General features: G+C 41.9%; 1 protein-coding gene and 1 non-coding gene across 7 annotated transcripts in view; one reads left to right on the forward strand and one right to left on the reverse strand.

The window, feature by feature from the left end:
* The window catches only part of ZNF354C (zinc finger protein 354C), a 31,037-nt gene that overhangs the window by 1,358 nt on the left and 8,205 nt on the right, over positions 1-21,474 (forward strand). For 4 of the 6 annotated variants that reach the window (XM_074312149.2, XM_074312154.2, XM_074312151.2 and 1 more), the window contains exon 2: positions 2,736-2,787. The exons of 1 other annotated variant lie outside the window; for it this stretch is intronic. In XM_074312149.2, coding sequence (XP_074168250.2) covers positions 2,736-2,787 — 52 coding nt within the window. Of the gene's footprint in view, positions 1-2,700; positions 2,788-21,474 lie in introns of all 6 variants that reach the window. One more of the 6 variants, XM_019719761.3, reaches the window with a different exon arrangement.
* Positions 6,490-6,563, reverse strand: TRNAM-CAU (transfer RNA methionine (anticodon CAU)). Its single transcript has one exon. It is a non-coding gene; the product is annotated as a tRNA-Met (tRNA).

A 21,474-nucleotide genomic window follows, 5' to 3' on the forward strand; every position in this document is an offset into this window, starting at 1 on the left:
GGCAAGCGCGGATTGCAGTTAGGATGGCTGGTTGCGGACAGTGTGGATCCAGCCTCCAGTGAGAGTATAGTGCCGCCAGAGAGAATATAGTGGTATGACTCCCCTACCTATGGCTCCGTGGGTGTTCCTTTTTGGCCTCACCATATCCTGCGTTCTTGTGTGGGGAGTGGGAGCAGAGACCCCGCAGGCTTCCCCGCACGACAAATGGCGCAGCGAGCAGGGTATGGTGCCGGCCAAGGCTCTCCCAAGAGTGGTGGAGCAGTTTGTGTGTATGAACATTCAGTCTCTGGAAGACCCAGAGGAGCAGCTGCTGGAGAGCTGGACCCCCGTGGAGGGGTGGGAGGATGTGGACGGTTCTCCCACCAGCACAGGAAAAGGCATGCAGCTGCTGGAGAGATGGAACCCCGTGGAGAGGTGGGAAGATGTGGATGGTTCCCCAACCAGCACAGGCCGGAGAAAGCAAAGGTTGTTGCGGCCCTGCGGGCCGGGAAGTTCCTGCTCAGGCAGCCCGGATGTGGGACTTGTCCCAGGAGGAAACACTTGCTGAGTCCTCCTTGGGAGATGAGGGTGAGGTCAAGGTCGTCCCTCACCCCCAGGACAGCCCTGGCGAATGACTATGGACTATGGGGAATTGCCTTCCATCCCTAATTTAATGGACCGCTTGACTGTTTGCTTGGGAACATACCACCATGTAGTGGAACTGGGGGATATTTGCTTTTGTGTCTTGACTGGCCACCATTGAGAATATGTAAGCACCTTGATTGTGAGTCGCTATTGTTCCAGCAGGGCACCCCGAGAGGCCCAGAGAGAGTGGCAGTGCCCTGAGAGACCCTGGCTGTGTCCAGAAAGTGTGGCTGTGCCCACAGAGAGTGGCAGTGCCCTGAGAGCCCTGGCTGAGTCCAGGAAGTCGGGCTGTGCCCTGAAGATGCCCTGGCTGTGCCCAGAAAATCGGGCTGTTCCCAGAGAGAGTGGCAGTGCCCTGAGAAACCCTAGCTGTGCCCGGGGAAACTAGTGGTACCCTAAGAAGTCCAGGAAGTCTGGCCGTGCCCAGAAGTACTGGTGGTGCCCTGAGAAACCCTGGCTGTGTCCGGGAAGACAGGTGGTACCCTAAGAAGCCCAGGAAGTCTGGCCGTGCCCAGAAGTACTGGTGGTGCCCAGAGAGCCTGGCTATGTCCAGGATATTGCATTCACCTCCAGGCTCCTCGCAAAGGTCCCCTCACGGAAGACGCTTGTCGCGTAGATTGTGAGGCGAGAGCCTGTAGGGGTGGAGTGTGGGGGCAGAGCCCCAGAAAGAAGTTTCCAGGCTCTCGGCCTCACATAGATAGGTGCCTGGCTCAGGTAGTAAATGGCCATCAACTGTGATTGTATGGCCATCAGCTGTGGCTAGTTGGCCGTCAGCTGTAACCAGTGAGCCATTGGCCACTAAAATAACTGCTGTAGCTACGCTAGCAGAAAGAAGAGAAAATGGGGGCTGGCAAGCGCGGATTGCAGTTAGGATGGCTGGTTGCGGACAGTGTGGATCCAGCCTCCAGTGAGAGTATAGTGCCGCCAGAGAGAATATAGTGGTATGACTCCCCTACCTATGGCTCTGTGGGTGTTCCTTTTTGGCCTCACCATATCCTGCATTCTTGTGTGGGGAGTGGGAGCAGAGACCCCGCAGGCTTCCCCGCACGACAAATACTTATTTTTAAGAGTCATTGTGAGGATTAAAAATGATCCATGAGAAGCACTCAAGAATCCTGGTGTGGAGAAGATGTGCATTGTGGAGTATCTGATTACTTATACAGCCCCTGCCTCATGCTGGCTGAGGTGCGCCAGCCTGCGCTTACAAGCCTAACGCCGCCTGCTGAGTTCTCATGCCAGGTGCTGGACCCCCAAAGCTCCTGCAAACTCAGGCAGCTGGGGCCAAAGCCCTTCTCTGACACTTGTCTGGCTGCCCCAGGCACCCCCTTACCTTGCTCTTCCAGTGGGGTTTGTGTATGAGAGGCTGAGGGCTATTTCAAGCTGTTGATGTTGTAAGAGGAGGCAGCTGTGGGTTTGTGTTTAGGAGGGGCAGCGGGGCGACAATCTTGCGTGCATCTTGTGTGAGACGGAGTGTTTTAACCGTACAACCTTGGGTGAGGTGTGCTAAGTCAGACGCAGACAGACAGGCAGACAGACACAGGGTAAGTTGGCAGGTATTTTACTCACAGTTCGTTGGGGAGAATACAGCACTCCAAGCATACCACTCAGGGCAACCACGTGGGTCTGTCATGAGGCAGAGAGAGAGGGCAAACGTGGGCAAGCACCTTTATTGTGGTTTCTTCGGGAAGAAAAGGGCCAGGCAGGGCAAGCAGGCTTAAGATTGACTGGCAGCCTGGGAAGTTCACGTTCTCTGGAACTGCTATAGTGTGTAGCTTAAAGCTATCTAAGGACTCGAGATATCTGTGGGTGAGTCACAATTTGCTAATAGCCCCTCGGTGGATGATAAAGCATCAATTTACAGAAATCAGAAGTGTGGATGATACAGAGAAGAGAAGGAGACTGACAAATTGTCTTAGGGCGTCACTGACTTGGTGAGCACACCTTTTTACTTGGTTTGCGTCATTTATGTGGAGTGGCCTTGTTGGGGCCTGATGGACATTATGGGTGGTTGTAACTTCCTCTGTGTAAGCCATCCTGTGACACCACAGCTCCTCAGGACGCCTTTTTCCTCTACAGATCCACCTTGACAACACTCTGCTCTCCCTTGGCAGGAAAACCAAGAAGGACAGAATGGCTGTGGATTTGCTGCCTGCTCAAGTGACAGTAAGTGAAGTTTGTCTTTTTCACGACTTGCCTTCCGGGTTCAGAGGTGGTGGACATGTTTCCGTTCTTTGTCCAGGTACTTTTCTTTCCAATTAAAACTATGGAGTATCCAGAGACTTGTAACTTCCCCAGCATCCTTGGACTTATTGAGGGGCTGCTGAGGAAGGTACCCCCTCTGTCCCGAGGTCACTTTTAATTCACCCCAGCTCACTTCTTGACCAACGATTGAGTCAGCGCTGAACATATGCTTCTGTCTACAATAAGTGCTTGGAGAGGAGTGTGGAGAATTAGCAGTCTTTGTCTTCACAGAGGATGTAGTCTCACTGGGGCAGAGACATGGAAGGGCCAGAGGCACATTCAACAAACATTTGTTGTACAGGACACTATGCAGGCTACTGAGGACACCAAGAGGAAAGATGTTATTAGGTTGGTGCAAAAGTGATTGTGGTTTTTGCAATTATTTTTAACCTTTAAAATCGCAATTAATTTTGTACCAACCTAATATTTCTGTTTTCGAGGACTGCATGGTAATGACCTTAGGAAATGACTAACTGTCCAAGAAGAGGATCCTAGGGCTGGTCTTGAAGGTCAGGAGTGACATTGGTGGACACCAGGAGGGGTTCAGCCTGGCTCGGACTCTGAGGCTGGCACTGGGGAGGGCAAGGCTGGGCATTTCCCAGAGATGTGATGCTGAACGTCCTCTTACCTCTCTGACTGATTATGCCTCTGTCTCCTTCTCTGGTGCTTTTTCCTCTGCTACTTCATACTACTCTCCTGGGCCCTGTTTTTCTTTCTCTTGCCCCTTTGAGATCTATTTTCATTACTTTAACCCTCACTTTTCTCAAGATCTTTCCCAAAAAAGTGGTGGTGGCCCATAGGTTAAAATGTGGACTCTGGGACTTTTTTCATGAGTTCACATCCAAGCTAGGGATGTGGCATTGGGCAAGTTATTTTATCTCTTTGTGCCTCAGTTCCTCACTTGTAAGTGGGGTTAATAATGTACGTACTTCACTGAATCCTTAAAAAGGGACTGTTAATATCTGCATGTTACAGATGAGGAGACTGAGGCACAGAGAAGCAAATAACTTGTTCAGGTTGCACAGCTGGCGTTTGAACCCAGACAAGGCAATCTGTAGTTAACATTAAGCATTTAAGTAAAGTGCTTAGAATAGTGCGTGATATGTAGTAGATCTTAATAAATGTCACTATTATAGTACGTCGTGCGGGAGACCCTGCTCGCTGCGCCATTTGTCGTGCGCGGAGGCCTTCTCGCCACGCCATCTTTCAGGCGGGGCGGCCTGCGGGGTCTCTGCTCCCGCTCCCCACACAAGAACACAGGATATGGTGAGGCTGAAAAGGAACACCCATGGAGCCATAGGTAGGGGAGCCATACCACTATGGTCTCACTGGAGGCTGGGCCCACCGGACGCGTGACCTGCCGTCTGCCTTTCTGCCGACCGACCGACGACTCTCCTCCACTCTCTCCTCTGTTCCTCTCTCTCGGCTCTCCTCTTCCACTCTCTTCGGCTCTGCTCGGCTCCTCCTTCGTGGCCGCAGCAGTTATACCAGCGGCCAATTGGCTAACCGGCCACAGCCGACGGCCAATCAGCCACAGCCGACGGCCATCCACCACCGAGCCAGTACCCCTTCACGTAAGGCCGAGAGCCTGTAAACTACTTTCTGGGGCTCTGTCCCCACATAGTATCAGCAGCAACATTATGTTAGGACCTGCCAAGTTGAGTATTTCTCTCCTCAGTAGGCTAGACTTGACTTGGACACTTTAATTACAAGAAGATGTGTGTATTCAGGAAACCAAATGCAGTACAAAGGAGTACCCGGCTTTCACCTGGGCCCTCTGCTCAGAAGTAGGAGTCATCACTGTCTGAGCTTCCCACACCCACAAGCTGCAGAGCCTGACTTGGCGTTAGCTAAGAGAAGCTGTAGATGAGTGTGTTTGCAGCTCAGAGCCAGTTTTTGTGGACTGCTAATTCAGTATCTATTTTGATTATTGAGTCTCTTGGGGACCTGAGGTCACCCAGGCGCGGGTCTTATTACCCCATTTGAGCAAGTTGAATGGTAATGTCTAATCTTAACTATTTTCCTCCTTCAGGGTACTGAGAGGCAATTTTCTTTCTGCTGTCTGTTAGAAAAATCAAACAGCAAACAATCATAATTTTTGGAAAAAGTAGGATCTTTGCAGATTTTACAAATATTCCTTATTCTATTTTGTTTCCATGGACGAATATATATAATTTATCTTGTGGGATAGACACATAGAACTTGGTGTTGATTGCCTAATAATCAATGTGTTTATCACGTCTTTTTTTTTTTTTTTGCAGTAGGTCAGTACTTGTTTTTAGTATTGTCACTATTTTTAAAAATAAATAGTTGTGTTTTTTTAGAACAGTTTTAGATATAGAGAAAAATTGCAAAGATAATATCATAGTTACCATATACCCCACATCCAGTTTCTCCTATTATTTACATCTTACATTAGTCTGGTATGTTTGTCATAATTAATGAACCAAATTGAGACATTATTATTAACTGAAGTCCATACTTTATTCGGTTTCCTTAGTTTTTATCCAAAGTCCTTTTCTGTGTTGGTTTCTCGTCCAGCATCCACATTACGTGTCGTCCTGTGTCTCCTTCGGCTGCCCTTGGCTGTGACGGTTTCTCAGACTTGCCTTGTTTTTGATGACCTTGACCATGTTGAGGTCTGCTGTTCAGTTGTTTTGTAGAGTGTCCCTCAGTTGGGACTAGTTTGATGTTTTTCTCATGATTAGACTGAGCATATGGGTTTAGGGGAGAAAGACCACAGAGGTGGGGTGCCGTTCTCATCACAGTGTATCCAGGACACGTACTGATGGCCCACATGAACGGTCACCTGGCTGAGATGGTGTTTGTCAGGCTTCTCTGCTCTGTCCACCCAGTATCTTTGGGAGAAGGTCCGTAGGCACAGGGAGTTAGGCTCCGTCCTGAGGGTGGAGTAGTACGGACTCACTTGGAATTACTCTGCATCGGTGATTTGTCTCTTCTTCATTTATTAATGTAGTCAGTCACTTACTTCTATCAGTATGGACTCGTGGATATTTATTTTATGCTCTGTGTTACAATACAATACACTTTGTTTATTTTGTTTCTCAAATTGTTCCAGCTTTGGCCAGTGGGAGCTCTCTCAGCTGGCTACTGTGTCCTTTGACACTCCCCCAATACCGTGGGGGTTGGTTTTTGGTTTGTTGTGCCTTTTGAGCACTTCCTTACTTTCTGGTGCCATAAGATGCTCCAGGCTGTTGTCCGTATTTCCTGTCCCAGTCCTGGAATCAGCCATCTCTCCAAGGAACCCTGGTTTGTATTTATTGGAGAATGATATTAGAAATCTGGGCATTGGGTATACTGGTTATTATTGAGGTTTTGTTGCTTCCTGGCCCTCTCAGCTGAAAGAACAAGGAAATATATGCGTGTATGCTGACCCCTGTGTATACACATATCTATAAATATTTCTATATGTAACCATCTGTATCTATTAGGTTGGTGCAAAAGTAATTGTGATTTTTGCAATTATTTTTAACCTTTTAACCTGTAATTACTTTTTTTAAAAAAATTTTTATTGGGGAACAGTGTATTTTCCCAGGACCCATCAGCTCCAAGTTAAGTCATTGTTTTTTGCAATCTAGTTGTGGAGGGCGCAGCTCACTGCACTGGCCCATATGGGAATCGAACCCATGACCTGGGTGTTATGAGCACTGCGCTCTAACCAACTGAGCCAACTGGCCGCCCTAAACCACAATTACTTTTGCACCAACCTATATATTAAGCTAAGAATGAGTTCATACTGATACCTCCAACTCTAATCCATTACCACAGGATCATTCTAGCCTCCTCCTCTTGCTTATCTGTAACCTCCCACTCCCACAGTGAGACACCTGGCCCCACCATCAGCTATCCACTGACTTTAACCATTCGATTCCTGTACACATGTACAGTAGTAACTGCATTGCTAACTCACGTCTGCACGGGGAGACTGCTTTGTCCTCCGGAATGCATGCTGATGTTGCAGTTGCTTGTCTTACAGACTGTACCGATTTCCAGGTTCTTACATCAGCACCTTTTCCACCACCTCTTTCATCAGGTGTGTCTTACATTTATATTGTATTTAGATTGTTTTATCACATTCTGCATTCTATTTGGGATCCTCAAACATCCTAAATGGTTTTTCTAAAAGCTTGCTTACATAAGTTTCACTCTTTATATTATAAATTTTCATGGGTCTTGAAAGATGCACAGTGTCATGTATCCACCATTGCATTGTCATACAGAATAATTTCGCCAACCTAAAAATTCCCTTTTGCTTCACCTATTCAAACATCTTCCCCTACCCCACTCCCAGCCCCTGACAACCACAGATCTTTCTACTGTCTCAACATATCAATTATGCTTCTATAATGGTTGCCCTGCAGTTTGCAATACCGTGTTTCCCTGAAAATAAGACCTACCTGGACAATCAACTCTAATGCGTCTTTTGGAGCAAAAATTAATATAAGACCCAATCTTATTTTACTATTAGACTGGGTCTTATATACTATAATATAAGACCGGGTCTTACTAATTTTGGGTCCAAAAGATGCATTAGAGCTGATTGTCTGGCTAGGTCTTATTTTCAAGGAAACACGGTATAAATGTACAACTAATCTAAGTCCACTTTTAAATAAAACTATAAATACTACTTCCTGGGTACTGCAGATACCTTAGAGAGAGTTCTCCCAGTTCCTCCCTGCCCTCCCTTATGACATTGCTGTCAGTCATTTCACTCATCACATGCTATAATCACCCAAGTCATTGGTATTATTAAGCAAACAGCTATCTTTTAGATCAATTAAGAGTAAGGAAAGTAATAGACTTTATTTTATCCTCATTTATTACTTCTCTTCTTTGTATAGATTCAAGTTTTTGACCTATATCATTTTCCTTCTCCCTAAAGAACTTCTTTCACCATTTCCTTGCAGGGTAGATCTGCTGGTAATAACTTTTTTGTTTGTCTGAGAAAATCTTTATTTCTCAACCCCTTTGAAGGATAATTTCACTGTATATGAAATTCTAGATTGGTGATTTTTTTCTGTAAACACTTTAAATATTTCACTCTACTCTTACTTATTGGCATGGTTTCTAATGAGAAAATCCACTGTAATTCTTATCGTCATTTCTTTGTAGGTAACGTTTTGTTCTCTGTCTTCATTTAAGATTCTCTCCTTGTCTTTGTTATTTTGAATATGATATGCCTAGGTATACATTTTTCAGTAGTTATCCTGCTTGCTATTCTCTGAGCTTCCTGGTTTATGATTTGGGGTCTGTCATTAATTCTGGAAAATTCTCAGCCACTATTATTTCAAATGTTCCTTTTGCTCCATTCGCTCTCTTCTTCTGATATTCCAATTATAGTACAATTTTAAATGATTAATTAGTGTATTTTTAACATGGAAGGATATGCATGAAACTTAGGAGTGTGAAACAATAATCATTTATTATTTCTCACAGTTTCGCTGTGTTAGGAATGCAGACAGGCAGCAGAAACAACTTATCTCCTCCATAGGAAGTCTGGAGTCTCAGATGAAAGACTGAAAAGTGAGGATCTAGAATCATCTGAAGTCTCATCCACTTACATGTCTGATAGTTGATGCCAGCTCTTGGCTGAGACCTTCGCTTGGGCTGTTGGAGGAAACATTGACCCATGATCTCTCTGTGTATCTTGGACTTACAACGTGGTGGCCAGGTTCCAAAGGTGAACATCAAGGGAGCGAGGTGGAAGGTGTATTGTTTTATGACTCTCCTCAGAAGTCACAAAGCATCACTTCCACTGAATTCCACTGATCATAGCACCTATAATACCCTGCCCAACTCAAGGGAAGGAAACATAGACCTCACTCCTTGGTGGGAGAATTGTCAATGTCACATTTAGAAGAGCGTGTAAGGTGGGGGATACACATCTTGAGAGAGTACAATCTGCCACATCTGTCAGAATTAAAAATGCATGCAGACTTTGATCCAATAGTTCCCATCTCCACCAGTTTAGCTTATAAATATAAGTGTATGTGTACCCAGAGATATCTGAGAATGGTCATCATATATGACAGCAAAATACAGATATCATCTAAATACCTGTCGGTAAGGGAAATGGTTAAATAAGTTATGACATCTCTACAGTGGCATATATCATGCGGTTATTAAAAAGATAAGGTTTGTATATACAGATGTGGCAAAATCTGTAAGACACAAGCAAAACAGGGTTCAGAATGTTTCCATTACAAAAAATACATGAATTTATATGTGTATTTTCACAAAATGTTTCTGGAAAGAAAGAAGAGACACTTGATACCAGAGATTTATGGGATAGGGCTGCTGATCTGGGATGGGAGTCAGTGCCTCACGTGTCCCACATGCTCTTTGCCCTCTTCATATTCTTTAGCATGTGCCTATTTTCCTTTTGTTTAAACAATGGTCAAAATAACACATGGATGTGCAATTGGGGATGAATTCTGGAGTATGGTCTTAAAACACGAACAAAACTCATCTGTAATAGGATTTAGTGTGATTTTTTTCCCCTTGTTTTCATTTTTTCCTGATTTTTCTGAAGTGATTTGTTAATTTGTATATTTTTAAAAAGCTAATGAGGGCCGGCCCGGTGGCTCAGGCGGTTAGAGCTCCGTGCTCCTAACTCCGAAGGCTGCCGGTTCGATTCCCACATGGGCCAGTGGGCTCTCAACCACAAGGTTGCCAGTTCAATTCCTCGAGTCCCGCAAGGGATGGTGGGCTCTGCCCCCTGCAACTAAGATTGAACACGGCACCTTGAGCTGAGCTGCCTCCCGGATGGCTCAGTTGTTGGTTGGAGCACGGGCTCTCAACCACAAGGTTGCCAGTTCAATTCCTCGAGTCCCGCAAGGGATGGTGGGCATTGCCCCCTGCAACTAAAATTGAACACGGCACCTTGAGCTGAGCTGCCGCTGAGCTCCCGGATGGCTCAGTTGGTTGGAGCCTGTCCTCTCAACCACAAGGTTGCCGGTTCGACCCCCGCAAGGGATGGTGGGCTGTGCCCCCTGCAACTAGCAACAGCAACTGGACCTGGAGCTGAGCTGCGCCCTCCACAACTAAGACTGAAAGAACAACAACTTGAAGCTGAACAGAACCCCGCACAACTAAGATTGAAAGGACAACAATTTGACCATTGTTCCCCAATAAAGTCCTGTTCCCCTTCCCCAATAAAATCTTTAAAAAAAAAAAAAAAAAAAGCTAATGAAATTTTAAAAGAAAAAGAATGTCATTTTGCTGGGAGTGTTTTAAGGTGCAGGGAGATGGGACTGAAAGAGAAGACAGAATATGGGATTGCCATGCGTGTCCTGCTTACAGCAGCAGGAAGCCTGTTTTAGTTTGTTCAAGGTGCTGTAACAAAACACCACATACTGGGAGCTTAAACAACAGACATTTGTTTTCTCACAGTTCTAGAGGCTGGAAGTTCAAGGTCAAGGTGTCAGCAGGGTTGGTTTCTTCTGAAGTGTCTCTCCTTGGCTTGTAGATGGCCACCTTCCCATTGTGTCCTCACATGGTCTTCCCTCTGCATGTGTGTGTCTGTGTCCTGATCTCCTCTTTTTATAAGGACACCAGTCATATTGGTTTAGGGCCCAATCTAAAGTCCTCATTTTAACCTAATTACCTTTTTAAAGACCTTATCTCCAAGTAATGGTTACATTCTCTAAGTACTAGGGATTAGGACTTCCACATATGAATTTGGTGCAGGGGACATAACTAAGCCCTTTCAGCTGGTTCCTACTGAAAGGTTGCTCTTCCTACCATCCCCTCCATTCTTTCAATACAGACATATTGGACACAGTTCCAAGGCTTCTCCCTATAAGGCTGTCTTTCCTGTGGTCTCTGGATTATAGAAGAGGGATGGTCCCTATGCCTGATTAGGGCTTGGCTGAGGCAGGATCTCTGAACCCATGGCTGGGCTCAGCTCCAAACACCCAGGTCACCTCTTTCAGTCCCAGCAGAACTAAGCAGCTCTTCTCAAGGAGGCCGTGGCCCACAGCTAGAAATTAAGCAAATATGGTGTGAGAAAACAGCATTTTTTTTTAATTTATTGGGGTGACAATTGTTAGTAAAATTACATAGATTTCAGGTGTACAATTCTGTATTGCATTATCTATAAATCCCATTGTGTGTTCACCACCCAGAGTAAATTCTCCTTCCATCACCATATATTTGATCCCCCTTACCCTCATCTCCCACCCCCCACCCCCATTACCCTCTGGGAACCACTAAACTATTGTCTGTGTCTATGAGTTTCTGTTTCTCATTTGTCTTGTTCTTTTGTTGTTTTTGGTTTATATACCACATATCAGTGAAATCACATGGTTCTCTGCTTTTTCTGTCTGACTTATTACGCTCAGCATTACACTCTCAAGATCCATCCATGTTGTCACAAATGTTCCTATATCATCTTTTCTTACCACCGAATAGTATTCCATTGTGTATATATACCACGACTTCTTTATCCATTCATCTATCAAAGGACATTTTGGCTGTTTCCATGTCTTGGCCACCGTAAACAAAGCTGCAATGAACATTGGAGCACACGTGTCTTTATCTATAAATGTTTTCAGATTTTTTTGGTAGATACCCAGGAGAGGGATTGCTGGGTCATATGGTCATTCTATTCGTAATTTTTTGAGGAACCTCCACACTGCCTTCCATAACGGCTGCACCAGTCTGCATTCCCACCAACAGTGTATGAGGGTTCCTTTTTCTCCACAGCCTCTCCAACACTTGTTACTATTTGTCTTGTTGATGATAGCCATTCTGACTGGGGTGAGGTGATATCTCATTGTGGTTTTGATTTGCATTTCTCTGATGATTAGTGATGTTGAGCATTTTTTCATGTCTATTTGCCATTTGTATGTCCTCTTTGGAGAAATGTCTCTTCAAGTCCTCTGCCCATTTTTCAATTGGGTTGTGTGTTTTTTTGTTGTTGAGTTGCATGAGTTCCTTGTATATTCTGGATATTAGCCTCTTATCGGAGGCACTGTTTGCAAAAATCTTCTCCCATTCAGTTGGTGGCCTCTTTATTTTGTCGATGGTTTCTTTTGCTGTGCAGAAGCTTTTAAGTTTCATATAGTCCCATTTGTTTATTTTAGCTTTTACTCCCATTGCCTTTGGAGTCAAATTCATAAAATGCTCTTTGAACCCAAGGTCCATAAGTTTAGTACCTATGTTTTCTTCTATGCAGTTTATTGTGTCAGGTCTTATGCTTAAGTCTTTGATCCATTTTGAATTAACTTTGGCACATGGTGACAGATAGCAGTCCAGTTTCATTCTTTTGCACGTGGCTATCCAATTCTCCCAGCACCATTTATTGAAGAGGCTGTCTTTCCTCCATTGTATGTTTTTAGCTTCTTTGTCAAAAATTATCTGTCCATATTTATGTGGTTTTATTTCTGGGTTCTCAGTTCTATTCCATTGGTCTATGTGTCTGTGTTTCTGCCAATACAATGCTGTTTTGATTATTGTAGCCCTGTAGTACAAGCCAAAGTCAGGAAGTGTGATATCTCCATTATTGTTCTTTTTTCTTAAGATTGCTTTGGCTATTCGGGGTCTTTGGTGGTTCCAAACAAATCTGATGATTTTTTGTTCTATTTCTTTAAAAAATGCCATTGGGATTTTGATGGGAATTGCATTGAATCTGTATATTGCTTTGAGTAATATGGCCATTTTAACTATGTTGATTCTTCCAATCCATGAGCACGGAATGTCTTTTCATTTCTTTGTGTCTTCTTCAATTTCTTTCAAAAATGTCTTATAGTTTTCAGCATATAGGTCTTTCACATCCTTGGTTAAGTTTATTCCTAGGTATTTTATTCTTTTTGCTGCAATTGCAAAAAGAATTGTTTTTTGTATTTCTTTTTCTGATATTTCATTGTTAGTATATAGGAAAGCAATGGACTTCTGTACAATGATTTTGTAGCCAGCCACTTTACTGTATTCGTTGATTGTTTCTAATAGCTTTTTGGTGGAGTCTTTAGGGTTTTCTATATATAGCATCATGTCATCTGCAAAGAGTGATAATTTAACTTCTTCATTCCCAATTTGAATGCCTTTTATTTCTTTCTCTTGCCTGATTGCTCTGGCGAGGACTTCCAACACTATGTTGAAAAGCAGAGGTGATAGGGGACAGCCCTGTCGTGTTCCTGAACGTAGAGCAAAGGGCTTCAGTTTTTGACCATTAATTATGAGATTAGCAGAGGGCTTGTCATATATGGCCCTTATTATGTTGAGGTATTTTCCTTCTATACCTATTTTATTAAGTGTTTTAATCATAAATGGATGTTGAATCTTGTCAAATGCTTTTTCTGCATCAATTGATATAATCATATGATTTTTGTCCTTTATTTTGTTTATGTGATGTATCACATTGATGGATTTGCGGATGTTGAACCATCCTTGTGCCCCAGGGATGAACCCCACTTGGTCGTGATGAATAATCTTTTTAATGCATTGTTGTATTCGATTTGCTAGAATTTTATTTAGGATTTTTGCATCTGTATTCATCAGAGATATTGGTCTGTAGTTTTCTTTTTTTGTGTTGTCCTTACCAGGTTTTGGTATCAGGGTAATGTTGGCCTCATAAAATGAGTTAGGGAGTACTGTCTCTTCTTCAATTTTTTGAAAGAGTTTGAGCAGGATTGGTATCAGCTCCTCTTTGAAGGTTTGGTAGAATTCACTAGTGAAGCCATGTGGTCCCGGACTTTTGCTTTTGGGAAGGTTTTGGATGACTGATTCAATTTCGTTACTGGTGATCGGTTTGTTTAGATTTTCCATTTCTTCATGGTTCAGCCTTGGAAGGCCATATGTTTCTAAGAACTTGTCCATTTCTTCTAGGTTATTGAATTTGGTGGCATGTAGTCCTTCATAGTATTCTTGGATGACCCTTTGTATTTCTGTGGTGTCTGTGATAACTTCCCCTTTTTCATTTCTGATTTTGTTAATTAGTGTCTTCTCTTTTTTTATCTTAGTGAGTCTAGCCAAGGGTTTGTCAATTTTGTTAATCTTTTCAAAGAACCAGCTCTTTGTCACATTAATTTTTTCTATTGTCTTTTTGTTTTCTATTTCATTTAGTTTTGCTCTAATTTTTGTTATTTCCTTTCTTCTGCTAACCTTGGGTTTTACTTGTTCTTTTTCTAGTTCTTTAAGGTGTAACATAAGGTTATTTGGGAGTTTTCTTGTTTCTTGAGCTAGGCCTGTAATGAGATAAATTTCCCTCTTAAAACTGCTTTCGCTGCATCCCAAAAATTCTGGTAGGATGTATTTTCATTTTCATTTGTTTTTGTCTCTTTTGATCGCTCCTCTAAATTCTACTTTCACCCAGTCGTTCTTTAAAAGTATGTTGTTTAATCTCCATGTGTTTGTGTTTTTTCCTGCTTCCTTTTTGCAGTTGATATCCAATTTCAAAGCCTTGTGATCAGAGAATATGCTTGGTATGATTTCAATCTTCTTAAATTTGCTGAGGCTGATTTTATGTCCCAAAATATGGTCTGTCCTTGAGAATGTTCCGTGTATACTAGAAAAGAATGTATAGTCTGATGTTTTAGGATGAAGTGCTCTGTAAATGTCAATTATGTCCATTTCATCTAATGTGTCATTTAGGGCTACTATTTCGTTATTTATTTTCTGTTTGGATGATCTATCCATAGCTGTCAATGATGTATTTAAGTCCCCTAGTATAATTGTGTTTTGATCAATTTCTCCCTTTAGTTCTGTTAGTAGTTGCTTGGTATATTTCGATGCTCCCTGATTGGGGGCATAAATATTGATGACTGTTATGTCTTCTTGTTGTATAGTCCCCTTCACCATTATGAAATGTCCATCTTTGTCTCTTGTTATCTTTTTCACCTTGAAGTCTGTTTCATCTGATATCATTTTGGGTACACCTGATTTTCCCTGGGTACCATTTGCTTGGAATGTCAATTTCCACCCTTTCACTTTGAGTCTATGCTTGTCCTTGTAGCTGAGATGTGTCTCTTGGAGACAGCATATGGTTGGGTTTAGTTTTTTGATCCAATCTGCTACTCTGTGCCTTTTTATTGGTGAGTTCAGTCCATTTACATTTAGGGTGATTATTGATATGTGAAGATTTCCTGTCATTCTATCTTTAGTTTTCTGGTAAGGCTGTGTCTCCATTGTTTCTTTGCCTTTTTGTTGTTGTCTATTATTCCTGTGTGGTGGTATTCTATGATGTTTCCCTCGTTTCTTCTTTTATTACATTATATATTTCAGTTCTGGATTTTTTTTTTTTTTTTTTGAGTGGTTACCCTTAAGTTTATGTAAAAGAAAGTTTGGTATTCAGAGTATTCCATTTTCTTCAGCACGCTTACTTTTTCCATTCCCGTATTCTGATTCAGGCCTTTACTCTTCCCCTTTTTATGTTTTGGTTGCCACAAATTGTCCCTGTTGATGGTGGTTGAATAGCCTCCTTTAGTATTTCTTGTAGTGCAGGTCTTGTATTAGAAAATTCCCTCAGCTTCTGTATGTCTGGAAAGGTCTTTATTCCTCCTTCATATCTAAAGGATATCTTTGCTGGATATACTATTCTTGGCTCATAATTTCTCTCTTTCAATAGTTGAATATTTGGTTCCACTCCCTCCTGGCTTGTAGAGTTTCTGCTGAAAAATCTGATGATAATCTAATGGGCTTTCCTTTGTAAGTTACCGTCTTCTTTTCCCTGGCTGCCTTGAGGATTCTTTCTTTGTCATTGATTTTTGACAGCTTCAATACAATGTGCCTTGGAGAGGGCCTGTTGGGATTGAGGAGAAAACAGCATTTTTTGACTGCCTAATGTCTAAACCACATTCTTTTGTTTGGGGACATTCCCCCTTTTTTGAGTCCTGGTAGGAAACAGAGCCTGCCTCACATTTGAGAAGCTAGCGTTATCAAATACTTGTCTTTTCAGCTTCCTATGTGTCAGGTACAGGTGTGCGACCGGAGCTTGGTCATTCAGTTGTACTTGCCCCAGACTTTGAATCAGGAGTTAGGGATGTGAAGGAACAATGTAGAGTGCCCTGTGATGGTTATGGAGGCAGCAGTAGCATCAAGTTTGTGGAGGAAGGAGGAAGAGTACACAGCAAAAGCATTGTGTAGTGGGCATGGACATGGTAGTAAGCATATACCATACACTTTTTCATGATAACAATAGTGTTCTCTCAAGTCTGGTTTTCTAGTGTGATCCTGGCTGTAGTCCAGAATTACCCTGGCCTCCCTGGTTTCTGCTCATTTTCCAAGCCTAGTTCTGTGACTCTTAGTGATCTTGCAGCTACCCTGTCCTTTTTATGTGTAAATAAGCCAAAATCCATTCTGTTGCTTGAAACCTAAGGAAGTTGACAGATACACTTCGTATAAAACCACCTGCTAAAACCCAGATTCTCACGTTGCATCTTTAAAATGCAGGTTAGACTACCAATGTTTCTAAATGGGGTCTATTTAGTATTTTGGATGGAACAATCTTGCATTGTACAAGACTGTATTGTGCATTGCTGGATGATTAGAAACCTTGATCCCTTCTTTTAAATGCCAGTGACACCTCCCTTAGTCATAGAAACGAAAACGCCCTCTCATGTTTCCAAACAGCCTGGGGAGGGAGGAGGATACCATACCCTCAGGAGGACAGCAAGTCCAGAGGATTGATGTCTTTCAGGTCCACAGTTCTAGGGTCCTGTCATGTTGTTATTTCTTAATATTTCATGAGCTTGCCTAGACTCACTGAGTGTTATGTTTTATATTTAAAAAGTAACACATTTATTGCTTTTGGCATTAGAAGAATAGCTCCTATGAGAGCAATTCATCTGTGGATAACAAGTAAACCTGGGCAAAATGTAACAGAAAGTTACCTGAAGGCATTGGACAGAAACCAAAAGCAGATATACTGGACAACTGTCTGCATTTGGAAAAAGGGACTATCACAGGGTAAGTTTTCTAGTTTTTATGGCTTTTTGCCTGCAGGCAGGCCACAGTCAGCATCAACAGAGTGGTTAAAACTGTAGTCTTACCAGCATGATGAGTCACAAGACAGAGTTAGGCACAACCTTAGCATCTGGAGAGTGGGGAAGCTTGGAAAGGAGAGCGCCAGAGAGGGAGCCCCAAATTCTGTGCATAGACTCCCCCCAAATCTCTTGTTGACCCCTGAACCACAGACGCACAGGATGGACTTAAATTGGCCCAATTAACTGAACAGAGATTTTTGCTGCTTTCTAAGACAAAAATGACAGAGTTTGAAATTTGAGCACAGCCAAATTAACTACCTGCTTAAAACAATCAGTACTCTTTAAAGAAACAACAAAATCCAGAGTCTAAATTGTGTATTATATAACATCTAGGAGAAGATAGACATATGAAGAAACAAGGAAATGTAACCAGTATTCAAGAAGAAGGCAATCAATCCCCAGATGACCCGGATGCTAGAATTAGCAGACATATTTTTAAAGCTACTTTAAAAGCTACTTTAAAGCTATTTTAACTTTGTGCAAGGACTTAAGGGAAATATGCTTGTAATGACTAAACCAATAGGAAATCCAAGCAGAGAAATAGAGACTGTGAAAAAATCATGCAAATTCTAGAACTGAAGAATATAATACCTGAAACTTTTTAAAAAAATCACTGAATAAGCTTAACTTTTGCAAATGAACATAAAGAAATGTCAGTAAAACTTGTAGGTAGGTCAATGGAAATTGTCCTATCTGAAGAACAGGGATTAAAGAAGAGCTTCAGTTATAAGTAAAATAATGTTAAAGGTCTAGTATACATGTAATTGGAGTTCAAGGAGAGGAGAGACAGAATGTGACAAAATATATTGAAGAAACAATGGCCAAAATTTTCTCAAATTTGGTTAAAAAAACAAATATTTATAGATTTACAGTACTCACTGAAACTCAAGCAGAATAAATACAAAGGAAACCACAGCTAGGCACATCATTGACCAGTGCTGTGCCATAGAAATATAGTATGAGCCATGAATGCAATTACATGTGTAATTTAAAACTTTCTAGTAGCCACATTAAAAAAGAACAGAAGCAGATAAATTAACTTTAATAATACATTTTTAAACCCAGTATATCCAAAATATTATTTCAACATGTAATTAATATAAAATTATTATTGAGATATCGTGTGTGTGTGTGTGTGTGTATATATATATATATATATATATATATATATATATTTTTTTTTTTTCCCTAGTAAATCCTGGTGTGTATTAGGTTGGTGCAAAAGTAATTGCGGTTTAAAAGGTTAAAAGTAATTGCAAAAACCACAATTACTTTTCACCAACCTAATATTTTATATACAAGAGCACATCATAATTCAGACTAGCCATATTTCAAGTACTCAGTAACCATTTGTGGCTAGTGCCTACCATATTGGCAGAAAAATCATAGACAAATCACTGAAAACTAAAGACTTGAAAGCAGACAGAAAAGAGAAAATCACATTACATACAGAGAATAACTATTTGATTGTCCGTTGGCTCCTCAACAGAAAAACAGTGGCCAGAAAACAATAGAATGACATATGCTGCAAGAAATAAAAAACTGTCAACCCAGAATTCTGTAGTCAAGGAAAATATTCTTCAAGCATGAAGGTGAGAAAAAGACATTTTCAGATAAAAGAAAATGAAGCCAATTCACTGTCAGTGTGCCTCTGCCACAAGATGTGCTAAAGGAAGTTCTTCCCGCTCACAGGAAATAATGCCGGATGGGACTCTAATCTTAGGAAGGAAATGAAGAACTATTGAAACGGTGGTTATCTGGATAAATACAAAATGCTTTTTCCTCTCAGTTTCTTAAAATGCATATGATTATTTAAAGTAAACATGTAATATTGCATTGTGGGGTTTGTAATGTAGGTAGATGTAATGTATATGATGGTTGTGGATATAGAATTCATTTATATCTGGACTGGAAAAGCTCTCTCTTTGTCTCTGGGGGTGCCTAAATGACTATTTTTGGACTTCTGGCCAAGGTAAGGGCAGTGGATGTACTACTTAAGATCTAAATACCACTGGCCACCCCCAGGGTCATCTTCTTCATTGATGGTTTGCAGCTGACCTACATGGTTTGACAAGCCTTGCTTGATACACAAAAGACCCCTGCTGAGAATTTCTCCTTTGAGCTCTTTCAAACCAAGATTCCTTACATAGATCCAGACACAGCAGAGTCTGTCTGCATGTGCAGTTAAAGGGATTGTGCACGAATGTCTCTGGGACGTCAGGTGCTTCCCTGCACTCTCTTTATCTTGCTGCACTGTAGTTTTCTGTCCATGCACATACTCGTTGCAGTCTGGTGAGTCCTGTTAACCATCTGAACTGGGAAAGTAGAACAGCTATAGCCTGAGGAGGGGTGGTGGTGGTCCCATATACTTGTCTAGGTTCTTGCATTCTATGTGAAATCATATATTAGCGCTAAATAAACTATAAAGAACTAAGAATGTACATTATAATTCTCAGAGAAACCACTAAAGATGCAGAGTATAGCTAAAAAGTCAGCATATAAATTAAAATGGAATTTAAAAAAATCAAAACACACACACGCACACACACATATACACAGTAAAAAATGTAAGCCTAATGGAAGGATATAAAATAGTAAGTGAGGCCGGCCCGGTGGCTCAGGCGGTTAGAGCTCCATGCTCCTAATGCCGAAGGCTGTGTGTTTGATTCCCACATGGGCCAGTGGACCCTCAACCACAAGGTTGCCGGTTCCACGCCTCGACTCCTGCAAGGGATGGTGGTCTCTGCCCCCTGCAACTAAGATTGAACACGGCACCTTGAGCTGAGCTGCCACTGAGCTCTCGGATGGCTCAGTTGGTTGGAGCGTGTCCTCTCAACCACAAGGTTGCCAGTTTTACTTCCGCAAGGGATGGTGGGCTGCGCCCCCTGCAACTAGCAATGGCAACTGGACCTGGAAGCTGAGCTGCTCCCTCTACAACTAAGATTGAAAGAACAACAACTTGACTTGGAAAAAGTCGTGGAAGTACACACTATTCCCCAATAAAGTCCTGTTCCCCTTCCCCAATAAAAAAATCTTTAAAAAAAAAAAGTAAGTGAAAGATAGCTTTTCTGTCCCTCTTCACAAGTATCAAAGAATCATATAGATTGTCTTCAGTTTTTTATCTTGTATTAGTGTCCTATGGCTGCTGTAACAAATTATCACAAACTCATAGCTTAAAACAACATAAATGTATTCTGTTACCCTTCTGGAGGTCAGAAGTCTGAAATCAGTTTCACTAGCTTAAGGTCAAGCTCACAGCAAGGCTGGTTCTGGATGCATGCTCTGAGGGGAAAATCTGTTTAATGGCCTTGTTTTCACCTTCTAGTGGCTGCCTGTGTTCTTTGGCTGAGGCCCTTTCAACAGTCTACAGAGAGCTTTTCAGTTTCTGCTTCTGTCATCACATTGCCCTCCCCTCTTCTAACTCCAACTCCTTTTGGGTGGGTCCTTCTTGTAAGGACCATTGTGATTACATGGGATCTACCTGGATAATAATCCAGGATAATCTCCCGATTTCAAAGTCCTTAATTTAAACAGAGCTTCTAAGGCCCTTTTGTCATATATGTAACATTCCCAGGTTCATTACTCAGCCTATCACAACCATGAACTTGTAAGTAATGTTTTGGTGAACATCCTTGAACAGATATCTCTACCCAGTTGTGTGATTATTTCTCGTAGTAGAATCCTAGAAATAGAATTGCAAGGTCAAAATGATGTACCTGTTACATTTTGATGATTCTCAACAAAATGTACCCCAGACACATTGTACTGTTTTTCACTCCCTTCAGCTTTTTCCTATAAGAGTTGCTATCTGCACAACCTCTGCTTTCTCACATTTTGGGGTTTAACTGGAGTTCTCTTGGAAGAACTTATTTTTTCAACAGTTCCCTCTTGCACCTGTAGTGTCTGGCACAGTCCTTTGTTTTCATTTTATTATTTTCTTAAAATTTTCATAGTCAATGGAAACCCATCGAACAACATGTCTCAGAGATCTTTTGCCCTGAATTCAGACCCGCGGTCCACCACTTTGTAACAGTACCTTGGGACAATTACTTAACCTTTCTGAATGATGTCTTCATCTGGAAAATGATTTAATCATAGTATCTTTCTCATAGGATTTCTATGAAACTTAGATACTGTATGCAAAGTTCCTGTCATAGTCCTTAACATGCAAGTATTCAATAAATATTAACTGGTATTCTTTTTATTATGTCTCAGAGTCCTTTGTTTCTGTCCTGCTGATGGTACTTTCCCCAGTTTTCCGGCATTGCTCTAGATGCATTCTGAAATTTTTCTTTATTTGAATTTGGATTTTTAGTGGGAGGGAGGAGTATGTTTTGTGTTTCGTTACTTTGACTTACCCTGGACTGAACTTCCCTTTTGCCAGGGACTTTGCCATTTCCCCAGCAGGTGGCGTGTGTCTTTGCTCCCACTCACTAAATATTTGTTTAATAAATGGTGGGTGGTTCAAAATATAACACAGTTGACTTGAAAACTTAGAGTCCTGAGACATTTTCAGAACTGGTTGCTACCCATCCCAGTGTCACCTTTTTACCAAGTCTTTCAGTGGAGAAGATGGCCCTGGATGAACAGGGATGGGTTTGCCATT

Source organism: Rhinolophus sinicus, chromosome 5 (genome assembly GCF_057876585.1).
Source record: "Rhinolophus sinicus isolate RSI-liver-muscle chromosome 5, RSI-T2T, whole genome shotgun sequence".
In the NCBI taxonomy this organism is placed as follows: domain Eukaryota; kingdom Metazoa; phylum Chordata; class Mammalia; order Chiroptera; family Rhinolophidae; genus Rhinolophus; species Rhinolophus sinicus.